General features: G+C 43.3%; 1 protein-coding gene across 1 annotated transcript in view; it reads left to right on the plus strand.

Annotated features, from left to right (window-relative positions):
- The window catches only part of LOC141464553 (UDP-N-acetylglucosamine transferase subunit ALG13-like), a 31,163-nt gene extending 16,348 nt beyond the window's left edge, over nt 1-14,815 (plus strand). The window contains exons 20-23 of the mRNA XM_074147526.1: nt 7,630-7,813; nt 9,688-9,949; nt 13,627-13,783; nt 14,780-14,815. Of these exons, the coding sequence (XP_074003627.1) occupies nt 7,630-7,813; nt 9,688-9,949; nt 13,627-13,783; nt 14,780-14,815 (639 nt within the window). The remainder of the gene's footprint in view (nt 1-7,629; nt 7,814-9,687; nt 9,950-13,626; nt 13,784-14,779) is intronic.
- Nucleotides 14,816-23,433: the final 8,618 nt, after the last annotated feature.

Below are 23,433 nucleotides of genomic sequence, written 5' to 3' on the forward strand. Positions count from 1 at the left end.
TCTAACTGGTATTATCAAGCCAGGTTTTAGAGAACGGGGTTAGTTAGCTGCCTTTACAGCTAGGACTTCCAAAATGCCTTTATGTGAAGTGAGAATTTTTGAACTATGTGATGTTTCCATACTCTTTGACAAAGCCGGTTATAGAGGCAGTCTGCTGAATACTCTTGACTCTCTTCCAGGTGTTGGTGAACTCTGCAGCAATCTCAACCTCAACAGGTGTTTATGCTGCTCCAGCTACAGGCTTCTCCTCAAATTCTGCTGCCTCCACTCCAGCCAGCGTCACAACAGCAGTTCCCCCACAAACAGCAGTTCAGCCAGTCATAGTATCTCCCCTTTCTGTAGGGAGGCCAGGTAGAGTGTACATACTATGGCTGTGGACTTGGATTTCGAAGTAACCCATTTAACATTTAAATCACTTAAAGTGGTTTGTCTGTTCCCTGTTGCTCTAGAACAGACAGTTATGTAAGGGAAGTCTGGCCTGCCTTCTAGCATGGAGAAATGATTGAAAAAGACCTTTATTCTTAACTGGAATATGAAGCTTGCTAATAGACATACAGTTAAGGCTTGTAAGATTGGAACCTTCAGATCTGTTTTTTAAATTTATTTTGGACTTCTTTTAAAGTGATTTCTAAAGACAACTTAGTAGCCCTAAATACAAGCTTTAACAGAGATGACAAAGTAGTGCATGCTTAATTGCGTAACAGCATCTTGCTCATTTGACATGCCATTGCAAATTTGACTTGAATTTTTTTTTTTCCTTCTAAATGTAGCAGTTTCTTCAGTGCCATTCCCAGTTTATTCAGCTCCTCTTCCTCCAGTCAGTGAGGTGGGAGAAGCTGGTGCGGTTCTTCCACCTTACTCTTGTGATCCCAGTGGCAGTGATCTGCCTCGAGGTAACAGTGGTATTTTGTGCTTTTACTACTGCTGCTCTTCAGCACAGTTTTGACTTGTGTTCTCCATGGAAACTTAACAGCATACCTATAGCGGGAAGAAATGGCTCTTTGCAGCTTGTAGGGAGTGAGGAAATAATACTATGGATGCTTATGCTAAAAATGTTCTAATTCCCAGTTCTGAATAGCAAGTTCATACCTGACTCAAATATATGATTACTGCAGCTTTAGACATCACCCTAAGAAATTCATGCTAAGAGAGAGGGTGTTTGGCCTATATCATACTAATTCTTGGTGGAGTAATCATTTTTCTGATAACTGATTTAAAAAAAAAAAGATTAAAAATCTGCTTTTGCACAATTCAGTAGGCTATTGTGTTGTTTTCCTGTATGGCTCCAAGATGCCATTCTGTGATATCATAAACAGGGGATAAAGTGTAGGGTCATCCTGTTCCTTGGGTGCATAGCCTTTTCATATATTGTCATCAATAATGACAGTATTTAAGGTACATTTCAGCTGTTAAGCAATGAGCATGCAAAGGCCAACATAGTGCTTACCAATCTTTAGTCAACTTGCTCTTTCTTTTAAGAATATTGGCATGCCATGTTGCATCAGACAGCCGAGCTTGGCAAGCAGTGCAGCAGGCATATACGTATTTGATTATTATTTTTTTATTATTAATTTATCCCTGCATTCTGCCATGTTTATGGCTCACAAGGCATAAATAGAGCCTGTAATTCACAGACCTTTGTTTAATAACCGAAAGATCAAGCTGTCTGCCCTCCTTATCACAAGCTAAGTGCCTCACCACTACAGGAATAACAGTTCTGCTTGCTATCATGCTGTGTAACTTGTTTTTCTCTAGAAGGGGAATACTGTGAGGCCCAAGTGTGCTGCCATTGCATCACTGCATACATGTCAATAGGCAGATAAATCTAATCTGTGATGCAGCGTCTTGTCTTGGCTAATAAGGATTGTTGATTGTGTATAGTTTTGGACAGTGTCTGTAGCCTACTCTAAAGAGCAGCAGTTCAAAACTGGCTGGCTGCACACGTTTTTGGTTTTTGAGTAGTGTGTGTATCCCTGCTTAAAGTACACAGGCTTTTTAAATATTCCCCCATACACTGGCTATGTTGAAGGTCTGTGCATCATAGCTGGCTTATTCTAAGAGCCATTTATAAATACAGCTGATGACATGATTTTGTCAGACTTACTACCTTTAATTAAAGTTCCTGAACCTCCCATGTTCTCTGTTGGTGGAGAGAGTAGCTTTTCATTCAGAGGTGAGTGACAGAAAGAACTGGCTGTATATAGGTAGGGTCTGTGAAATCCAAGTATTCCTTTTTGCACTGCACTGTTTTGAAAAGTGTAGTTTCACTATAACTGTCTGACTTGATTTCCTCCCCACATCCTCCCACCCCTGCCAAAACAAACAAACAAAAAAAAACCCAGAAAAACCCCCACCATCCTTGTAACTGACTATGTTTCAGGTTGTAGCTTTTATTGCGTCAGAATGTAAAGGCTTCTATTCCAAAATCTGTTACTTGAAGCTGGAGCATAAAATACTTTAGTAATGCAAATTGTTTTCATGCTTGATTCAATATATTGCTATTTAAAGTAGCTCTCTTGTCCCTGTCTGACACTTTCCTCCTCACTGTGCTAATCCTAGAGGGCTAATTTCAGATATGGTAAAGAGCTACCCTTGAAACCTATGGTTGGGGTGGCTACATCTGGTAGGTTGCAGAACAACTTTGGGCTGAAATGTTATGGGTTCTTTCAGATGCATTTACCATGTAACGTGCTTGTCTTGTCAGAAGTTGATCTGGAAAAAGGCAGGTTCCAAAACACTGTTGTGTGGCTGCTCAAAGGCCTGTAGCTTTCACAGGTACTGCTAATGTGCTCTGCAGCAATTCTGTTCTCTTCTGGTGCTCTCAGTTCCTGGTTTTGTTAGTCTTGAATATTCTGTTTTCCACCTCCCTGCTGCAGGAGAATCATAGAATCATAGAATGGTTAGAGTTGGAAGGGACCTTAAAGATCATTGAGTTCCAACCCCCCTGCCATGGGCAGGGACACCTCCACTAGAGCAGGTTGCTCAAAGCCCCATTCAGCCTGGCCTTGAACGCCTCCAGGGATGAGGCATCTACAGCTTGTCAGGGCAACCTGTTCCAGTGCTTCACTACCTTTACAGTAAAGAATTTCCTCCTAATATCTAATCTAAATCTCCCCTCTTCCAATTTAAAACCATTACCCCTTGTCCTGTCACTACATCTCCTGGCAAAGAGTCCCTCTCCGGCTCTCCTGTAGGCTCCCTTCAGATATTGGAAGGCTGCTATAAGGTCTTCCCGGAGCCTTCTCTTCTCCAGGCTGAACAACCCCAGCTCTCTCAGCCTGTCTTCATAGGGGAGGTGCTCCATCCCTCTGATCATCTTTGTGGCCCTCTGCTGGACCTGTTCCAACAGGTCCATGTCCTTCCTGTGTTGAGGACTCCAAAGCTGGACACAGTATTCCAGGTGGGGTCTCACGAGCGCAGAGTAGAGGGGTAGAATCACCTCCCGCGACCTGCTGGCCACGCTTCTCTTGATGCAGCCCAGGATCCAGTTGGCTTTCTGGGCTGCCAGTGCGCACTGCTGGCTCATGTTGAGCTTCTCATCCACCAACACCCCCAAGTCGTCCTCCTCAGGGCTGCTCTCCAGCCATTCTCCACCGAACCTGTATTTGTGCCTGGGATTGCCATGTCCCAGGTGCAGGACCCTGCACTTGGCCTGGTTGAACTTCATGCGATTTGCATGAGCCCACCTCTCAAGCCTGTCCACGTCCCTCTGGATGGCATCCCTTCCCTCCAGAGTGTCAACAGTAGTATTGCTGTAGATGATACTATGCGAACATCTGAGTTAATGTTTTTCAGCTTTAGTTGAATGCCCTTAACTGAGGCTTTCAGCACTTGGGTGAACAGGGCGTTAAGTGTACTGAAAAGAATCTGGAGTGGATGTGGATTAATAGCTACTTCAGACGCTGGCTGTAGCTCTTCAGCTGAGTCGCTCCATAATACTGGCCGTGTCCTTCTTGGCATAGACTCTAGGAATCTTCTCTAAGGGTTTGAAGGTTGGTAGTGCGTAAGGAATTGCGTGTAACATTTATGTTGTCACGCTGCTGCAGTATAACCTATACGGCCTTTGAGTTAAGAAATCCAGCAGCTTTGGAGCAGTGCAGGGTGACGTATGTGGGGATACTCGATGTAGCATTCTGTGTGCTTTATACCTGCAGGCCTGGTATTTGGGCTGGTATAGGCTGGGAGTGTGACTGTCAACAGACTGAAGTCCTGGACCTGGGAGGAAAATCTGCCCTGTGCCTTAGTATTCCTTTGGTTCCTTTTCCTTTGGTTCCTGCATGCGTTCCATTTGCCAGAGTCTCTTGGATCTCTTTTTAATGGAACTTAGGGCTTGTGAAGCACGTTTATTAACACGGTGACCTTAGGTGTCCTACCCTTGCCGTCTCCCTTGTGTTTGAAGGAGCTGTTGATCAGACGGCCTGATGTTACTGTGCTCCGGAGGCTGCGGTAGTGTTTGGGACTGACCCGAGCTTCCCATCGGCACAGCAGAAATCTTTATCATGGTTTTTGTCCTGATGCGCTGTAAGATGAGATTTTTATCAGTAGTCAACGTGGTCTGTGTATTTTCATGTCAGGGCGGTTAACTTTTTTTGGCTTAGCTGTTGCTTCATAAGGGTGATATGTTTTGCTGAAGACTGACTTGATTTTGAGACATCTAAAAGAGAAACATAAACAAAAACTGGTCTCCTACTGTACTGGCTTCTGTTCCAGCATTCCACAGACGTCAGTATTTCCAGTATCAGGTTGTCACTTCAGTCTCCCAGCTCTTCCTTTGTACTGTTATCGCTGCTATGAAGCAGCTGTTTCATTCAGCTCTTAGCTTGTTTTGCATAGATTTGCATAAACAATTGAAGAACAAAATCAGATTTTTTTAAAAAGAAAAAAACCCCACTTGTTCTAAATGTAGATGCGGTTTCAGTTAGATACTAAAACGTAGGCGTTTATGTGAGCCTGTGCGTTATTTCTAATATTTCACTGACTGTGGTCAGTGTTGCAGCCAAATGGCCAGCACTTTCTGGAGTGAGCTTACGGCTGTAAGATGTAAGGAAGGATCTGTGCGCGCTTCCTAAAATGGCTGTGTGGATTGTTGCCCTGATCAAACGTGCTGAACGAACAGGGAAAGAGTTGAGAATTGGCAACAGCCAGAGAGGAGCATATCTTTGTGCGTTTCAAGCCTGGGGTTTGCATTTCTGACGCTGTGCCTCTCCGCAGCCAAGTGCGACACAGGGTGCCGTGGCAGAGCAGGGCTGGGGAAGCGTCCACGTGTGGTGGATGGGTGGGTGGGTGGGTGGGCAGGGAAGCGATGTGGAGCCAAGGCCCCAGTGGCAAGAAGCTGGTCTGTGTGGTAACTCTGGAGGTGTTGCTAAGATGAAGGCCTTAGTGGCTCGCGCCTTTTGAGTTGTCTCCCTGCTGTCCCTTTCAGCTCCCAGCGGTACTAAAGCAAAGTCTGTGTGTGTCCATGCGTGCGCAGTCCTACTGCTGTGGAATAGGTTGGTTTGCTCTTCCTGAGCCTTTATTTTAAAGCTGTGTTTGAATCAGAGAAATCAAGAATTTTTCTCAGCCACATTTACAGAACTGCCTCATAGGATTAAAACGTGCGGTCTCTTTTTTTCCTTTCAATGGTCAACTTTAAAGGTTGAAAACTTCTTAACTGGTTTTGGACAGTTGGAAATGCCTTTCCAAGTCCAAACCCCTGTTGGTCTTGGAGCAAGGCGTCAAAGTTCCTCCTCACATCTGGGATTGCTTCTCAGCGTATCATGTGTTTGCCTGGGACAAATTATTCTGTACATGGAAGACAGAAGTAAAAGACTACTTGCAAGAAAGCAGGGAACTCTGAATACCCTTGTTAGGAAAGGGAAGGCAGGAGTATACTCCTTATTCCTCTCCTTTCCTCCCCTCTCAGTTTTTCTGACTTGATACAATTGGGGAGACCCCCAAAACTAGGTCAGAAGGCTTTAGGATTGCTGCATGTGTTGTCCTCATTGATGTGTCTCTGGTCACTGCTCAACAAAGTTCTGAAGATGGAGATAGTGGCAGAGCCAGACTAAACAGTGGGCAGAAGCTGTGTGAACCTCGAGTTGCTGTGGAGCTGGCCCGTTGTCTCGCAAGCCAGCCCGGTCCGGGTATTTGCAGTATGTATGCAGAGTATGTATATAATGTGTGTGCACTGGGGGTGAATTGTCACTAGTGTATGAGAAGGCTGCTCCTGCCTGTCTGCGTGCTTCCAAACCCTTTCTCATTTCTCTAATGAGCTTTTAGTGCTCAACTTAACGTAGGAGCTCATAATCAAATTCTTAGTTGATAAAATACGTTTTCCTCTAAAAATTCACCTGTCCTAGGAAGCCAGAATTGCTGAAGTCCTAATTGCTTAGACAGTGGAAGCTTGTAACACACTGATCATTGTCTCTTATGTAATAAAGATGAATAAACCAAGATTAAAGCTAATACAATCATTGGAGTTAGATATTCAGTTGGTCAGACATGCTTTGCTATTGCACAAATACCTAACTGTATTACCTTAAAAAGAAACTGGTTTTAACAGCTACTTATATTTAAGATATGTTCTTTACACTTGAAACTTTAAATGAAAAGTAGTGCTAAAATACTCCATTAAGTAAGAGTAATTTAAAATAAAACGCTCTTGATGTGTGTAAATGTCTTTTGCTTCTCGGTTTATACTCCTGTTCCCTTTAATGTCATGTTCTTTAATTTCAGATACAAAGGTCTTGCGGTATTATTTTAATCTGGGATTGCAAGTAAGTGCTTTTAAAATTAGTATAGTAAATTGCCTGTAAAAACTGCTGGTTTTCTTGCCAAATGTACTGATGTATTTAAGACTTCCAAGTGTGCTAAATGTGCATCCTGTGCACTTGATTATTAATACGTTTAGGCCTGCTTAATGGAGATTAAAGTATAGCTCAGGAAGTAAAGTTCTAACTCAAAATGTGAAGCACGCTAATATGTATGTTTAGTTGTTGTACTTTGGGTTGTGGTGTTGGGGTTTTTGGTTTTGTTTTTGAGGAGGATGGTGGATAAAAATTCTTCTTTCCGTGAAGATAAGGGGAAAAACCTGAGCCATTCTTAAGAAAACTTGTATACTTTGCTAATGGTCTTTGAGTTCTTGTCTATGTGTGGTTTTGAGCCTTCTAGGACTTGTACAGCTGTGTTCAGACTGGTTAGCACCACTTCTCTAGTTAGCAACGTTTTCCCACTTATTTCTCTGTGTTCTGGGAGCTCTTGCTCTGCTGAGGAGTTGTCTCTGCACCAGTAGTCTTATGCAGTGCCAGCACTGCTGCTCAGGGAAGTAAAGGAAGTCATGTCCGCTTCTTCAGCTGAAGAAACAGGAGAAATCTCTCTGAATGTAACTTAGTCAATAGGTGGGAATCTTCTTTCTCTGTAAAGATTTCCAACACAACCTCAATGTGAAACTGAGGTGGCTGTTGCTGCAAGTATTGCAGTATCTTTTCTGGTAGGCTGTATGGGGTTTTTTTGGTGTGTGTAGTATCTTAAGGGGCTAGGAAGGAAAAAATGAACTTCTAACTTTAGATCAGAAACCAGTAGTGATTTGGAGGAGAGATGGAGTGTACGTGGTTGCATGCATGACCTTGTATTTTTTCCTTGTCTCAAAAGTATTGTCATCAGAGCTATTGGCCTTCCATGATGTATGTACAGCCAGTGCTGCCACCATCACCTGTGGAAGTTTATCCAGCATATGCTGAGCCGGCTCCTGTCCTAGATCAGTCAGTACCTCAGCTCTACACTGATGCTGGGCGAACTGAAGTCCACCAGGTTCCCTTGGAAGCACCTGCAAATGGTTAGTATTTGAGTATAAGGCCACGTACACAACTAATGAGAAGAGAGGGAATAGGTTTTCAGAGCTTGACTGCTCATAGGAGCTGCTTGCCTGCAGCTTCGCTATCCTGTAGGAAGTGTGAGGTTGGGAGGACATAGAGTAATCCTTGTAAGGGGTTCTCACAAGTTCCTCTGCTATCTGTGGTACTGAAAAGTATGTCAGAGTCAGTGGTGTAGCTACCAATGTGTCAAGGGCTTTAATAGCCTTAAAAAGTAAGAAGTAATCGGTTCTAAGCCTGTGCTAGGTATGCTAACTTGGGAGAACGTCTTCTAAAACTGAAGGAATCTCTTTGCTTACTGATAAGCAAATAGAGATGGTGTCAAAACAGCATGCTTCTATTTAAAGTAAAGGAGACAGCTGTGTTTTGGCAAACCCTGAGCATTGGTACTTCAACTCCACAGTAACTTTTAAAGAGAAGATGTTGCAAACCTTGGTTTTAGGCTTAGCTGTTGTCATGGTTTCAGCTGGGATAGAGTTAATTTTTTTCCAAGTGGCTGCTGTGTTGGATTTAGTACGAGAATAATGTTGATGACACGTATTGTTCTAGTTGTTGCTAAGTAATGCTTATATTAAGTCAAGAACTTTTTCAGCTTCCCATAGAAGCTCAGAGGGAGCATAGACAGGACAAGGTGGCCAAAGGGGTATTCCATACCGTAGACTCATGATCAGTATATAAATGGGGGTTGGCTGGGGGACAGGGATTCGTGATCACTGCTCGGGATGGGCTTGGGCAATCGATCGTTAGGTGGTGAGAGCAATTGTATTGCATCATTATTTTTTTTTTTATATATTCTTTTACTGTTACTAATATTTTCTCTTCCCTTACTGTTCTATTAAACTGTGTTTATCTCAACCCACAAGGTGGGGGTTTTTTTTTGTGGTGTTTTGTTTTGTTTTTTTTTTTTTCCTTTTTCTCTCTCTTCCCCATATCCTAGTGTAGGGAAGGGAGTGAACGGCTGCGTAGTCCTAGTTGCCAGCTGGGGTTAAACCATGACAGCTGTATCTCTTGAGTAGCCCTTACACTAGTTGTGTCTCTTACTGTGCATAAACTTTACAGCAAATCTTAGTTTCACCTGGCAGCTTGGTCACAAGCTTATAGATACACTTGGTGGTAAATAGGAGAACAGTATTAAATGATGAAAAAGATGTCCAAAAGGTCAATTGCCTAGCTCATTAAAATCTATGGAACCTGGCAAAAAGTCAGTGTTGGAAAGGAGTGCATCATAACAAAACTGTTGCTCAGAGGCATAGATGCGTATTGGTTGATAATGCTTCAGCCTGTTCAGCTAGGGTGGTTCTTTTGCACAGATTAATGTCATATGGTCAGAGATAAAATAGGGGAAGAATACCCTAGAAGAGATTCATAGAATAGTCAGGGTTGGAAGGGACCTTGAAGACCATCCAAGCCCTCTGCCATGGCCAGGGACACCTTTCACTAGACCAGGTTGCTCAAAGCCCCATCCAGCCTGGCCTTGAACGCCTCCAGGGATGGGACATCCACAAATTCTCTGGGCAACCTCTTTCAGTGCCTCACTACCCATATTTTAGCTCTTTACCTGAGTTCCTGTTGAAAAAGCTGCCACTCCAAAGCAGAATGCTGCTAAAGAATTCTTGAACAGGGCTTAGTGAGAAGACGATCAAGTTGTCCTCTAGTCTAATTAGGACCCAAAATGACTTTGACCCCACCATTAGGGGGTGTAAAATTGTAATCTAAATGGATTTTACCCTCTTGGCCACCAAAACAATGCTGTATTCACCATAGTGAAAGTCTGCATAAAAAGGCCATGGATGTGGTAAAATATGGTAAGTGTGTGTATTTTGTTCTGTTTTTTAAGGTAACTTTCAAAATGCAGAGCCTCCACCCCTGTCCTATGTGCCAGTATATTACCAAGTCACGTCGGACCCCTTCAGCCAGCAGTCTCTCCCTGGGTTTGATTCTTTAGTACCTGCCTATCGCTATGTTGGTACCTGGCATCCTGTAAATCCACCATATGGAAATTCTCCACAGATTGCTAATGCTGTAAGTTCTGGACCGCTGCACCAAGTCAGCTATATTGCCTCACCTAACCCTGCACCTCATGACTTGCCTCAAGGAATGTAAATCTGGGAGCTATAAGCTCACTGCTTGCCCTTGGTTTCTCTTGTTTCTTGTTTGTCAACTATATATTAATATTGTTTTGTAAATGTTATTGTGTCTCAGTGGGCTGGGTCAGTCGATTAAACTGCATTCCAATTTCCCATTTCCCTTTAGGTTTATGCTAGTGATAGTTGACTTGACAAGATGATGTTGTAGTCAGTGAGGTAGGAAAGCACAGGAAAAGAGTATACACAAACTGTAGTGCAGGGAACACAAAGCCTGAATTGGACTACGTAAAGTATGTGTAAAAAACATGCTATTGCTAAAGGAATGTTGCATCATGTACCTCTGTGAGGGGTTGCACTGAAGACTTAGACACCTGGTTCTTGTTGAAGCACTGAAATAGGCTATCACTACAACTACAGATAAAAATTGGGCTCAGGGTCATTAGAGGATGAAAATGTTTGAAATAAGTTGGCTTTCTCAGATTTCGCAAAACAAAACCACTTTGCTGCTAATGGACACATTATTTGTAATAGCTGTATTTCTCCTGCCTAATTTCATTCTGCCTAGGTTTCATGTGTCTTGAGAGCGTAAGAATACTGTTTTGATCTGTTGTATATTGCTGTTTGTAAGACTTGTTTTGTGAAAGCTGTTGCACAAATGGTGGTAGTCTTGGTGTTTAGTTTGCACTGATAGCACATAATAAAAGCATTGAACACATGAAAATGAGTGGTCATTTATCACTGGCAGGTTACGTTCCGGACAAGTAGTCATCCAACAGCCCAGACTGAAGAAATGTAGTTGTCTTGTGTGGGATAAGGCTGCTCCAGCCTTCTATGAGAAAGGAGCAAAAGCTTTCAGCATGAGAACAAAGTGCAGTGGAAAGCTCTAGTTGTGTCTTTGTTGATACATTTAGGAAGAAAACATTGCATACTCTGTGCATGTGAACTGCAGTTCTTTCAAATTACTGTCTGCACAGGCTCTGTCCTTGACAGAACCTTGCACTGTATGCGCACAATCAAAAAGAAGTAGGTGTGAGTTTGGCCCTGGGGGTATCATGGTGGCATAGCCCTCTCCTGGGGTAGGAATCACAGAATCCCAGAATGATATGGGGTTGGAAGGGACCTCTGGAGATCTGGTCCAACCCCCCTGCCAGGTCCACCTAGAGCAGGTTGCACAGGAATGTTTTGAATGTCTCCAGAGACAGAGACTCTACCACCTCTCTGGGAAGCCTGTTTCAGTGCTCTGCCACCCTCAAAGTGTGGGTTATGCCAGTGGCCATGAAAACCAGCAAAGACACTTATTTAACAAGCCTTACTTGTTTGTAGAGGCAGTCTGCTGAATACTCTGATTCTTTTCCAGGGGTTGGTGAACTCTGCAGCAATCTCAACCTCAACAGGTGTTTATGCTGCTCCAGCTACCGGCTTCTCCTCAAATTCTGCTGCCTCCACTCCAGCCAGTGTCACAACAGCAGTTCCCCCACAAACAGCAGTTCAGCCAGTCATAGTATCTCCCCTTTCTATAGGGAAGCCAGGTAGAGTGTATACGCTACAGCTGTGGACTTGGATGTTAAAGTTTTGTTACATCTTCCCTCCCACTTTTTTTTCCCCCTACCTATTGGACACAAATGTTAAAAAGCTTTTTGAAGAAAAAAAAAAAATTATCACTTGATTTGGCTTCAAATGCCTTAGCAGTGAAGTTACAACTACTATTGACTTATTGCTTTATTGTTTTGAAGGGGACAGTTGCCCCTGAATTTGCATGGGAAATGGAGGTCTCTGCTTTAGGTTCCCCATCACCACCTTTAACCATCAATGCCAAGTGTTTTGTTAGAAATATCTTTTTCAGAAGGTAGAAGTTCATGGCAGCTTATTTCTCCCCCCATTTCCTACAGTTATTTTTCTCCTGAGTTGAGATACTTGTTAGGGCTGTAAAAGAAAACTTGCGTTATTCAGCTTGCCTGTCCTCTTGATAGCAAGATTCGGTTTTTCCTAATATGTAGTGCTCAGACTGGAGCAGAAATTGTGTGGATATGAGTTGGAGTTCAGTTACAGTTACCTGTGTTGCCACTGCATCATGTCCAACAGCTTCAGCTATTTCTGCCTTCTCTGGCAGGGGGATGGGGGGAAGTTATTTTTGGCAGTATTGAGGGATGCTCTCCTCCAGTTCACTGCTCACATGGTGGTCAAAACATGGCATCTTAAGAACACCATCATCCTCAGAGTCCTCCTCAGAGACATAACCGTAGATTTGGGATTACAAATAATGAAACCTTGAAAACCTGTCAGAGATCACCACTCATTTTCTTTCATTCTTGCTGCAGACTACTTAGGGGAGAATTCAACGGCTTGATGTCCAAGTGGAGACCAGTGACAAGTGAAATTCATCAGGGGCTTGCATTGGGACTGGTGCTGTGTAACATCTTTCTTAGTGATACGGACAGTGGGATTGAGTGCACCCTCAGTGAATTTGCTGATGACCCCAAGCTGCGTGGTGCATTTGACATACTGGAGGGAAGGGATGCATGCAGAAGGACCTGGCCAGGCTTGAGAGGTGGGACCTGTGCCAACCTTATGGAGTTCAACAAGGCCAAGTGCACGGTCCTGCACATCAGTCAAGGCAATCCCAAGCACAAATAAAGGCTGGGCAGAGAATAGATTGAGAGCAGCCCTGGGGAGGACTTGAGGGTGTTGGTTGATGAGAAGCTCAACGCAACCCAGCAATGTGCATTCACAGCCCAGAAAGCCAAATGCATCCTGGGCTTCATCAAAAGAAGTGTGGCCAGCAGGTTCAGGGAGGTGATTCTGCCCCTCTGTTCCACTCTGATGAGACCCCGCCTGCAGTACTGCGTCCAGCTCTGGGGCCTCCAACATAAGAAGGACATGGACCTGTTCGAGCAGGTCCAGAGAAGGACCACGAAGATGATCAGAGGGCTGGAGCACCTCTGCTATGAAGACAGGCCGAGAGAGTTGGCGTTGTTCAGCCTGGGGAAGAGAAAGCTCTGGGAAGACCTTACTGCAGCCTTTCAGTACCTAAAGGGGCTACAGGAAAGATGGGGAGGGACTTCTCATAAGGTCATGTAGCAATAGAGCAAGGGGTAATAGATTTAAACTGAAAGGAGGTAGATTTAGATTTGATACTAAAAAGAAATTCGTTACTGTGAGGGTGGTGAGACACTGAAACAGGTTGCCCAGAGAAACTGTGGCTGCCCAATCCCTGGAAGCATTCAAAACCAGGCTGGATGGGGCTTTGACCAGCCTGGTCTAGTGGGAAATGACCTTGTCCATGGCAGGGAGGTTGGAACTAGATGATCTTTGAAGTCTTTTCTAACCCAAACAATTTTATGTTTCTTGCCCCTTTTCTGGTTTTGGCTGGGCATCTGCATATGGCTACAACATGGTTGGCACTCAAATAGTTTTCCACCCCAGTCCAGGAAAGAGATGCTATCAGAGCTATGACAATTTCTCCTGCAGGTCCTGGTAAGTGAATATAAACCTCTTTACAAACTTGCTCTAAAAGAGCTGGGGAGGATGGTGGGAAAGGTATGCGGAGGGCTGAGTTGGCTGCTAGTGGCACAATATGAAACAGTGGGTTTATTGTGCCTCTCCAAAAGGAACAGGGGTAAAACTGAGTAATGAAACCAAGGTGAAACTCCAATAGTGATGGTTCTTAACCTCCTTTCTTGTTTTTAAAGCTCCTACAGCCGTAGCCGCCGTCAGATGCAGTGTGTAAACAAGGAATGTCAGTATGGGTTTGTACCGGGGAATGAAGAGGAGCCTCAAGGACCGGAAGAAACTATAACTTTCTATGAAATTGAAGGAGAGAATGACACTGCTTTTCCCGATTTACCAGTAAGTTATGAGCAAGGGAGCAAACCTCTCAAAGAGAGAGGAGGTGCGAGGGAGAGGGGGAAGCTGTACAAATGCACAGCATTACCTAAGTATACGGCAGTATTTTTTATATTTTTTTTTTTTCCCTTGGACTAAGCTGTAGTAGCAAACATGTTTTTGAGAAGGGAAGGCTAACACGAGTCTAGATCCCGTACAATCTGCTTAAAACTTCGGTTTTTCTGAATGTTCCCCTTCTTTCTCCCTCCTCTCACCAGCACCACTTGTTTATTCTTCAGTGTATTTTCATAAGAGTAGAGTCATGTTTCTCCTTTCTATTGGAGTATGAAAACAAAACCAAAAAAGCAACCCCTTCCCACTGTGGTTGTCTGTCTGGCTCTAAATATTGTGGGAGAAAGCCCTTCACTTGTTTGTCACACTGTAATTTATCATTTGTGTAACCAGATTCAGAAGCTGTACGGCGGTAGCCTGGCTTGTTCCCATGAATTTACAGTTGTGATGTTTTGGGCTAGCGTGTTCTTGAAACAGTTTTGTCTGCTACAGAGACAGGAGAAAACTGCAAATCTAGGCTTTCTGTCGGGTTGTAGATAAAGTGGCACAGTGTATTCTTACACTTCAAAATTTTTTTCTTCTGTTTGTAGTCTGAGCCCGTGCAAAGCTGGATATGCTACAAAAAAATCAATTGATATTTAGGTATCTGAATAGGAAAGCAGATCTTTTATTAAAAGAAATCAAAACCCTGGTAGGTCTGAATTTCTTTTTCCTGTGTTGAAGCAGGGAACTTAAGAAATGTTAGACTTGTATTTAGATGAGAGAGAGCGGATCTGTTTGGGGCTGTTTCAGCAGCAGCCATTTTTTCATTTGTCCTTGTGCTAGATCTGTAATCTTTGCTCTGATTTTCTTCCAAGAGTGTCAAGGAATAAGGACAGATTACCTTGCAATTTTTTTTCCCCGACATGAAATCAATACAGTTTACTAATTTTTCCTCTCCGTTTCTAGACGATAAACCTGCAGCTCCTGATGAATAGTTTTTAATGTTTGTTCATTGACTTTGTTATTGTCAATGCCAAAGCCTTTTCTCTGTCTTTTCCTTGTCTTATTTAGTAAATGAATATAACAGTCCATCAGTATGTTGGGTAGCAAGGAATTACACCACATGGAGTGGATGTGGATTAATAATAACCACTTCAGACGCTGGCTGTAGCTCTTCAGCTGAGTCGCTCCATAATATTGGCCGTGTCCTTCTTGGCATAGACTCTAGGAATCTTCTCTAAGGGTTTGAAGGTTGGTAGTGCGTAAGGAATTGCGTGTAACATTTATGTTGTCACGCTGCTGCAGTATAACCTATACGGCCTTTGAGTTAAGAAATCCAGCAGCTTTGGAGCAGTGCAGGGTGACGTATGTGGGGATACTCGATGTAGCATTCTGTGTGCTTTATACCTGCAGGCCTGGTATTTGGGCTGGTATAGGCTGGGAGTGTGACTGTCAACAGACTGAAGTCCTGGACCTGGGAGGAAAATCTGCCCTGTGCCTTAGTATTCCTTTGGTACATCTGCATGCGTTCCATTTGCCAGAGTCTCTTGGATCTCTTTTTAATGGAGCTTAGGGCTTGTGAAGCACGTTTATTAACACGGTGACCTTAGGTGTCCTACCCTTGCCGTCTCCCTTGTGTTTGAAGGAGCTGTTGATCAGACGGCCTGATGTTACTGTGCTCCGGAGGCTGCGGTAGTGTTTGGGACTGACCCGAGCTTCCCATCGGCACAGCAGAAATCTTTATCATGGTTTTTGTCCTGATGCGCTGTAAGATGAGATTTTTATCAGTAGTCAACGTGGTCTGTGTATTTTCATGTCAGGGCGGTTAACTTTTTTTGGCTTAGCTGTTGCTTCATAAGGGTGATATGTTTTGCTGAAGACTGACTTGATTTTGAGACATCTAAAAGAGAAACATAAACAAAAACTGGTCTCCTACTGTACTGGCTTCTGTTCCAGCATTCCACAGACGTCAGTATTTCCAGTATCAGGTTGTCACTTCAGTCTCCCAGCTCTTCCTTTGTACTGTTATCGCTGCTATGAAGCAGCTGTTTCATTCAGCTCTTAGCTTGTTTTGCATAGATTTGCATAAACAATTGAAGAACAAAATCAGATTTTTTTAAAAAGAAAAAAACCCCACTTGTTCTAAATGTAGATGCGGTTTCAGTTAGATACTAAAACGTAGGCGTTTATGTGAGCCTGTGCGTTATTTCTAATATTTCACTGACTGTGGTCAGTGTTGCAGCCAAATGGCCAGCACTTTCTGGAGTGAGCTTACGGCTGTAAGATGTAAGGAAGGATCTGTGCGCGCTTCCTAAAATGGCTGTGTGGATTGTTGCCCTGATCAAACGTGCTGAACGAACAGGGAAAGAGTTGAGAATTGGCAACAGCCAGAGAGGAGCATATCTTTGTGCGTTTCAAGCCTGGGGTTTGCATTTCTGACGCTGTGCCTCTCCGCAGCCAAGTGCGACACAGGGTGCCGTGGCAGAGCAGGGCTGGGGAAGCGTCCACGTGTGGTGGATGGGTGGGTGGGTGGGTGGGCAGGGAAGCGATGTGGAGCCAAGGCCCCAGTGGCAAGAAGCTGGTCTGTGTGGTAACTCTGGAGGTGTTGCTAAGATGAAGGCCTTAGTGGCTCGCGCCTTTTGAGTTGTCTCCCTGCTGTCCCTTTCAGCTCCCAGCGGTACTAAAGCAAAGTCTGTGTGTGTCCATGCGTGCGCAGTCCTACTGCTGTGGAATAGGTTGGTTTGCTCTTCCTGAGCCCTTAAAGCAATTTTGTAACTATGGAAGCAAAACCAGAGTGACTAGAGTTTTGTCTTAAATTCATGCAGCACTTCTGGTGTTGATCCTGTTTCCTTAAAACTGTTGAGGCTTTTTTTTTTTTCCTTAAGTGAGGACAGTAGTGCAATCCTGTGTTGGGAGGGTTGCAACCTTAAATCTCTAATGGATGTACATTTAACTTGGCAATTTAATAATGGCTTTTCAGGGTGGAGTAGGCAGGTAAAAAATCAAAGCATAATAAAAATGACCTCTCAATAGCTAATTTGATTATGAGCTGCTGTGTTGTTTAAAAAAAAATCCCCCAAAAAACCAAAACCACAAAAAAACCCACAAAAAACACCCCCACAAAAAACAGAAATATGCACACAAAATGATTTTACAAAGTAATTGTGGCAGTTAGGACCTTGGCCTTTGTATTTCTGTCTCTGGAGGAGCACTAATCCTGCACACACATTTCTAAGAGGGAGAAGATACCACAGGATTTTTTTCCTCCTTTCTCTGGAAGAGCATTCACTGGACTGACCTCTTAAAGGAACCGGTAAAGCATGTGACTTATTTTATGAACTTTAAAATGGAACAGACTTAAGAATTACAGTCTGCATGATGGAGTCATCAAGTGTGTTACACCTCAGTCACGAGTCCCATCTGTCATATCCCAGCAGTTGCTGTCAACCCTGAAGTGAGTATCTTCCACTTTCAGGCTTTAGCTATGAATAATGCCTCCTTTCTTCTGCTGTCACTGAGACAGCCTTGCTTTTTTCTACACAAATGGTTATCATAGCTAAGTGTTGGTGGTTTATCTTCTGGTATTAGGTTGTCTCCTGAAGTCAACTTTTTTTTTTTTTTTTTTTTTAATTCGAAACACTGACTGATAATTCTGGTACGGAGTCAAGTTTTTTGCATGTTTTTGCTTACCCTTATAATTACTGAATTATTTAGCATTAGCCATGGCTATTGTGGCCATGTTGGCCACTTCGATATACAGGAAAATTACATTAATTGATATAATAGTATATGTAATATGTGGCCAATTAACTTATTTATGGATTTGATGTACAGAATACCTCTATGACGTGATAAATGTATTTTTGAGCCTGTTTAGGCTCAAAAATAACTTTTTGAACTAGCAAGTAGGGGATGTGGGGAACAGTTAGCAGCACATCCTGGAGCTGGTTGATGACTGCTCTCCATAGGTCAGGAAATGCTGCCTTTTTATTAACAGCAAACCGGCTTAGAATGGTACAGAAATTTAAGTGAATGCTGGAGTCTTTTGTTTTCAATTCTGTTTTCCAGAGTTGTGTTGCACTACAATAGCTCTACATCACTTATTAAAACAGCTGCCAAAAAAAGCCACAGCTCTACCTAAAACAGAGGTAACCTGCTTCATACTTCAGCAGTTTCCTCATCTAGGGATTACTCGTGCTGGCTGCAGCGCCCCTTTACTATTAATAGTATTCCTAATTTTGTGGTCAAGTGTTCCAGTGGCTAATTGCTGGACAACCGTTGCCTTTTCAGAGGCTGTAAGATAATTCGTATCAAAATTACACAGAATTCAGGGGGTTTGTTTGAGAGGTGTGTTTGTGTTTGGGGGTGTGTGCATGTGTGGACTCTGGGTGCCAAGATGTGGGAACCCGGTGTCAGCCTGCTGATAGTCCAGGCTTGTTTTCTTTGGCACATTGTTTGGTTATTGCTCTGTTACAGTTTGGTACCAGACCCATGCTCTGGGTTTTTGTTTCCAGCAATCACAGACTTGCTGTGAACAGGAGTAGCAGGATATAGCTTGCAGCCATAAGTGTATTTTATCTTTAAATAGAAGCACAGAAAAATCCATGAGTATTGATTTCTATTTGGAACAATTATTTTCCTTCAGATTGATTCCCCCCCCCCCCCCTTCTTTAATAACTTCTTGAAATATGTTGCATAATAATGAATTTTTAAAGTAAGAATTTAATCCTGAAATGTGTTTTTCATTTTCCTTTATTTTTTGTGGACGGGTTTTCAGCTTTTAAAAGGGAGAACAGAACAGAAGAGTTCTGCAGCGAAGCCTGCACTAGTCATGCTTGCCGCCTCCCTTTCCACACCATGTTTTTATATATGAAAGGCAGGGGCTCAAATTAAATTAACACCTGAAGGCTGTGCAGGAAGGATCCATGAGCTGGCAGCGCCACAGAGCGCTCTCTTTAGATGTGAGCGCTTCTTATTTCATAGCCCTGATAAACAGCCTCAGAGCCAAGCCTCCTCTTCTCTTCTGAAACCGCAGGATGAAAGAAGCGGTGATCAACCGCAGTTCCTGTGCTTTGGGGTGTGAGCTTCTTGTGTTTTTCAGTATGTCAGTCTCTCCTAAACTGCTGCAAATCTTTCTGCCCTTAGAAGGAGCAGGCTTCAGTCCGACCGTCTTTGCCCGCAGATCGCCGGACTCTAGAATGCACTTCTGCGCTCGCTAGGCGGGGACGATAATGCGTGGCGAGGGCAAACCCGTGCCCTGCCGCAGTTGGGCTGCGGGTGCTGCCCTCCTGCTGCCTGCCCCGCTCACCCTCCTCCTCCCCAGCCTGAGTGACGCTGGTCCTGCTGTTGTCTGTGTGCGTGTTAACATCCACAGCCTTACTGCTGCTCGCCAGAGGCACCAGGCTCTTTCTGAAGTCTTTTCAATTGTGAAATCCATCTGTTATTGAAGATAATTATTATAAATACTGGAGAGCAAAACCAAGCTGACTCTGCCTGCCAGCAGCATTAGCCTGCTGGGCTATTGCTCCTGTCCTCTGTTTTCCCCTTGGTCATATAAGAACACCAAACCGATTCCTACAGCAAGTTGTTTTTCTGGCTTAGTTGTTTTGTTTTAGCTTCCAGTTCTCTCTGCAGTGCTGCTGGATACCTTTCTCTTTTATAAAATTACACCATCAAAGACTGCATTATATATGGAAGATACTCAGCGTATGAATCCAGACCCAGACTTCTAAGTAACTGCTTTTTTCATAAAGGAGGAAGATAAAACCCTTGGACCAGGACTTTATAGCTTTGAAATAAGATCAGCGTTTAAATTTTGCAGGGCAGGCCTGTACCTAGGAACTCCTACACATGATGGAGTCACTCCTGCTTACCACATTTCACAGTCGGCTGAGTTGCAGCGAGTATGAAATGCCTCAGCCAGTGTGAGCCACGGGCTGAGAGCACGGACGTACACAGACACTTACTGCCATTGTCACCTCTGCCATTGGGGCCATCTGCAGGAACAGGAATGTGTGCCCGAGTCCTGACAGGGGGGTTTATGTGGTGGGTGCAGTTTCTGGCAACGCTTTCATTCCAGATGCAAAATCTTGCCTTCCCTGGAGCAGGTGAACGTTTTGCCACTAGCTTCGGGGTGCTGGGCTTTGCCCCAAAGTAAGCGTCATTCTGTTCTCATGCTGCGGCAACTGCTTGACTTTGTTGTGTTAGAGAAAATGGTCTTTTAAGAGAAAGTGAAATATCTTCTAATGATGAAATAAACAGACCATCCAGCTCCTTCTACCCTCTATTTTATATATTTTTCCTGTTTCCTACCCTGCCTATTTGCATTTTCCCATCAAGTCTGAAACTGTGGTTTCTGACTCTCTTTAAACCAGTGCTTTTTTAATATTTGTCATAGTTGAAAGTCAGAAATGTTTGTTTTAATGTTTGTGGCGATTATGTGGATGCGTGATTTGTACTACTTTTCAGGAAACGCAAGTAAGAGGAGACAAAATACACTGCGAGAGTCCCCTGCCTCCCACCTCGCTCCCTGCTCAAATCTGGTATTTCCTGCTGCAGCACATCAGTGTCTGCCTCTGCAGGGACGGCCGGGGAGGGGGGAGTCATTGCCAGGTGCAGTTTGGTCCCCCTTTCTGGAAAAGGAAGCAAACTGGGGATTCAGGGTGCCTTAACTTTGAACTTCCAGACTTTCTGATGTGAGTGGGAATGTGCACATCCAGCTTCAAAATGTCCTTTTCTATTTAAAAAAAAAAAAAAAAAAAAAAGTAGCCTTCTGTCTTTATGTGGGTATTTAAAATTCTGTAGCTGTGGGTCACCGTGGCCCTGGGCTTCACTACAGCTTTTGGCAGGGGCTGTGTTTATTTCTGTGTGTCCACGTTGTCTCGCTGCGCAGGAGTCTTCTGCATTTCAAGGAAAGGGAAATTGCCACTGTTTAACTTGAGGAAACTCTTGTTTTACTGGAGGCTTGACCAAGAGCCTCTGGTAGTTGATGGAAACCTTCTGAAATGTATCCGTGTGCCCCCAGTACTTTAATGAGATTTGCTTGGAGGACAGCTTTACATGAGCAAATTATGTTAATACAGTTATTTCTTGATGCTTAATGACTCTTTTACACTATTAGCTATATTGCTGTATATTCCAGTGTGGCTGATGTAGTTGTGCTGGTTGAAGGATATCTTTGGGGAGCAAATTAAAATGGAATTACACTTACTTAGACAACTTTGTACAGGAGTAATTGCGTTCATGTGGAGCGTTTTATTTACCAGCACTTCCAGTGGTTTGCTGTTTTCTGTTGTAGGCAGGACATAATGAATGTTTTGGGGTTGTTTTTTGTCACAGCCAGGTGCTGTTCAGCTCTTGCCCGTGAACACTTGCTCAAATTCGGGTGGCCAACTTCATTGTAGGTAAGCCGGACTGCGCCATTTCTTTTTTATGTAAATACTAATCTAAGTCTTTGTAGAACTGGAGCCCTTAAGTGCTCCTCTGACCACTGACAGCCCTTGAGGCATCTGTGCTGAACATGATTTTAAAAAACTGTAAAATGTCAGATCCGTTGCTGTTCATAAATGTTTATTATCAATAGGCAGCTGGAAATGTTACATCTGAAAAGGTAGAAACACCTTGAATTTCAATAGGCTTACATTTTTGGGAAAAAAATTAAATGCTTTTTTTTTTAAGTTTACAGTTAAGCTAAAAATACACATAAAATAAATAATTTTATTTATTATGTACATCATTTCATTTTTACATGTTATACGAGGGTATGACATGGAGTCTGCACGATGGACAGAAAAGATGCAAGTAGAAAAGTACATAAAACTAAGCGTTTGTTTTTGCTTTTTGCTCTTCCCCTTTTCTCCCCCCCTTTCTCTCGGGGTGGCTATTACTACTCAACTGGCAAATGCTGAGCTCCCCACTCCGTCTCTACGTGCGCAAAGTTCTTACAGCATCTAAAAGCTCTTTTGCCTGGAAAAGGCCATCAAGTTTTTGACCAAAACTAAAATAAAGAAGGAGGGAAAAAGGCCTCACCGTTTTTTATCCCATGAAGTGAAGTGGCATTTCAAAATATGCTCAGGTGTGAAGCCGTTTCTGTGACAGCTTTTTTTTTTTTTTAATGAAGACTTAATTTGATATTAAAACTCGATTGCTAAAAAAACTGTTTGCAAAGTAAGCCCGGGCTCTCTAGGGCTTGCCATATAGAAAATAGAGTGCTTAAGCATCTGCCACTCTCCTTTGCTTCTCAGAGATCCCTAGCCCTCTAGTTCCCACCTTATAAACACATTCAGTAGTTTTTAAATAAGACTGTACAATACACAAAAAAATAGCTACACCAAAAAGTGCCCCCTTGCTCAAAAACGACTATTTATAGTCAAAAGGCATTTCACTCTGTTGGCTAAAGGTATCACAGTGTTCTGTTAGCTAATGTGCTAAAAGGCCAGCTCCTTGACTGATCACGTCTTGTCCTAAGCACGTTGTTTCTTCTGGCTTAGGAGTTACTGCTGATATGGAAATGCTTTAAATGGGAGGAGGAAAAAAAAAAATCCCCCAAATAAACAAAATAAGCCACGCTGAAGGAGGACGTGCAAGGCAGGAGGGGAGGGCTGCGCTGTTCTCGTTGTTGGTGAGCCATTGATCGAGAAGGGTCTGCACGTAAAGAAAGAGCTGCAAGATCAATTTGGCTTTAAAAATTGTGGGCGGTTTGAGCTGGGTTGGGGGGGTTCTATTGCTGTTCTTGGGTGATTTGTTTTGCACACCTTAAAAAACCAGAGCAGGTAAAAGTGTTTCCCTGAAGCATAAAATACTATCAAATATCAGAAGATAACGATCAAACACTTCCGCCTTATATATATGTACACATTTTTAGATCTAGCATGTTGTCTTTATAAAACAACTGTTCTTGGTCATGAATTTACTCCAGAGCAGTAGTTGTTCTGGGTGGAGTCAATTATGTGAATAATATATAAATTACTTGTTTGTAAAAGTGTAACGGCTTGAAATGGGGAAAGAAGTAGTGTGAAAATGAAATAGAATCAAATGATGAATATTTAGAGAAGATGCTAATGTGGGTAGCCCAGAGTGCTCCCTGCCTCCTTCTCCTCCTCCAAAAAAAAAAAAAATCCAGTATGGGCTTGACTTTAGTTGTTAGGCTTAAAGTTACACATTCACTGAAAACTACAGATTATTTAGGTAACAGTTTATTTTAGATGCTTCTCCAGTGAGCTCATTTATTATTCACTGTAGTCTCACCAATTCCAATTAATTTTACCGTTACATGACTGAGAGTCACTGGTGCTTCCAGCTCACCTGGCCAGGCTCCAACCCGCCGGGCTGCCGGGGCTGCAGCGCCGGACAGCCTGGGAAGTCCCTCGTGTGGGGAAGAGGTCCTTCCAGAGCATCCACCCCAAAGCCACCTCCAGAGAGTTTTTAGTTAAGTAACAACTCTCATTAATTCTCAGCAGCCCTAGTGGTTTGGATGTTTTTGCTTCTTTTTTGCCATTCTGCTTGACTGTGGAATTGCAACGGAGGTGGGAAGGTGATCCTGTTCCTTTGGAAATCAGCCTCTGAGGCTGCACAGAGCTTTCTCATGGCCACGTCTGCAAGACAGTGTTGGTACACTGCAG

Source organism: Numenius arquata, chromosome 5 (assembly GCF_964106895.1).
Source record: "Numenius arquata chromosome 5, bNumArq3.hap1.1, whole genome shotgun sequence".
NCBI classification, from domain to species: Eukaryota; Metazoa; Chordata; class Aves; order Charadriiformes; family Scolopacidae; genus Numenius; species Numenius arquata.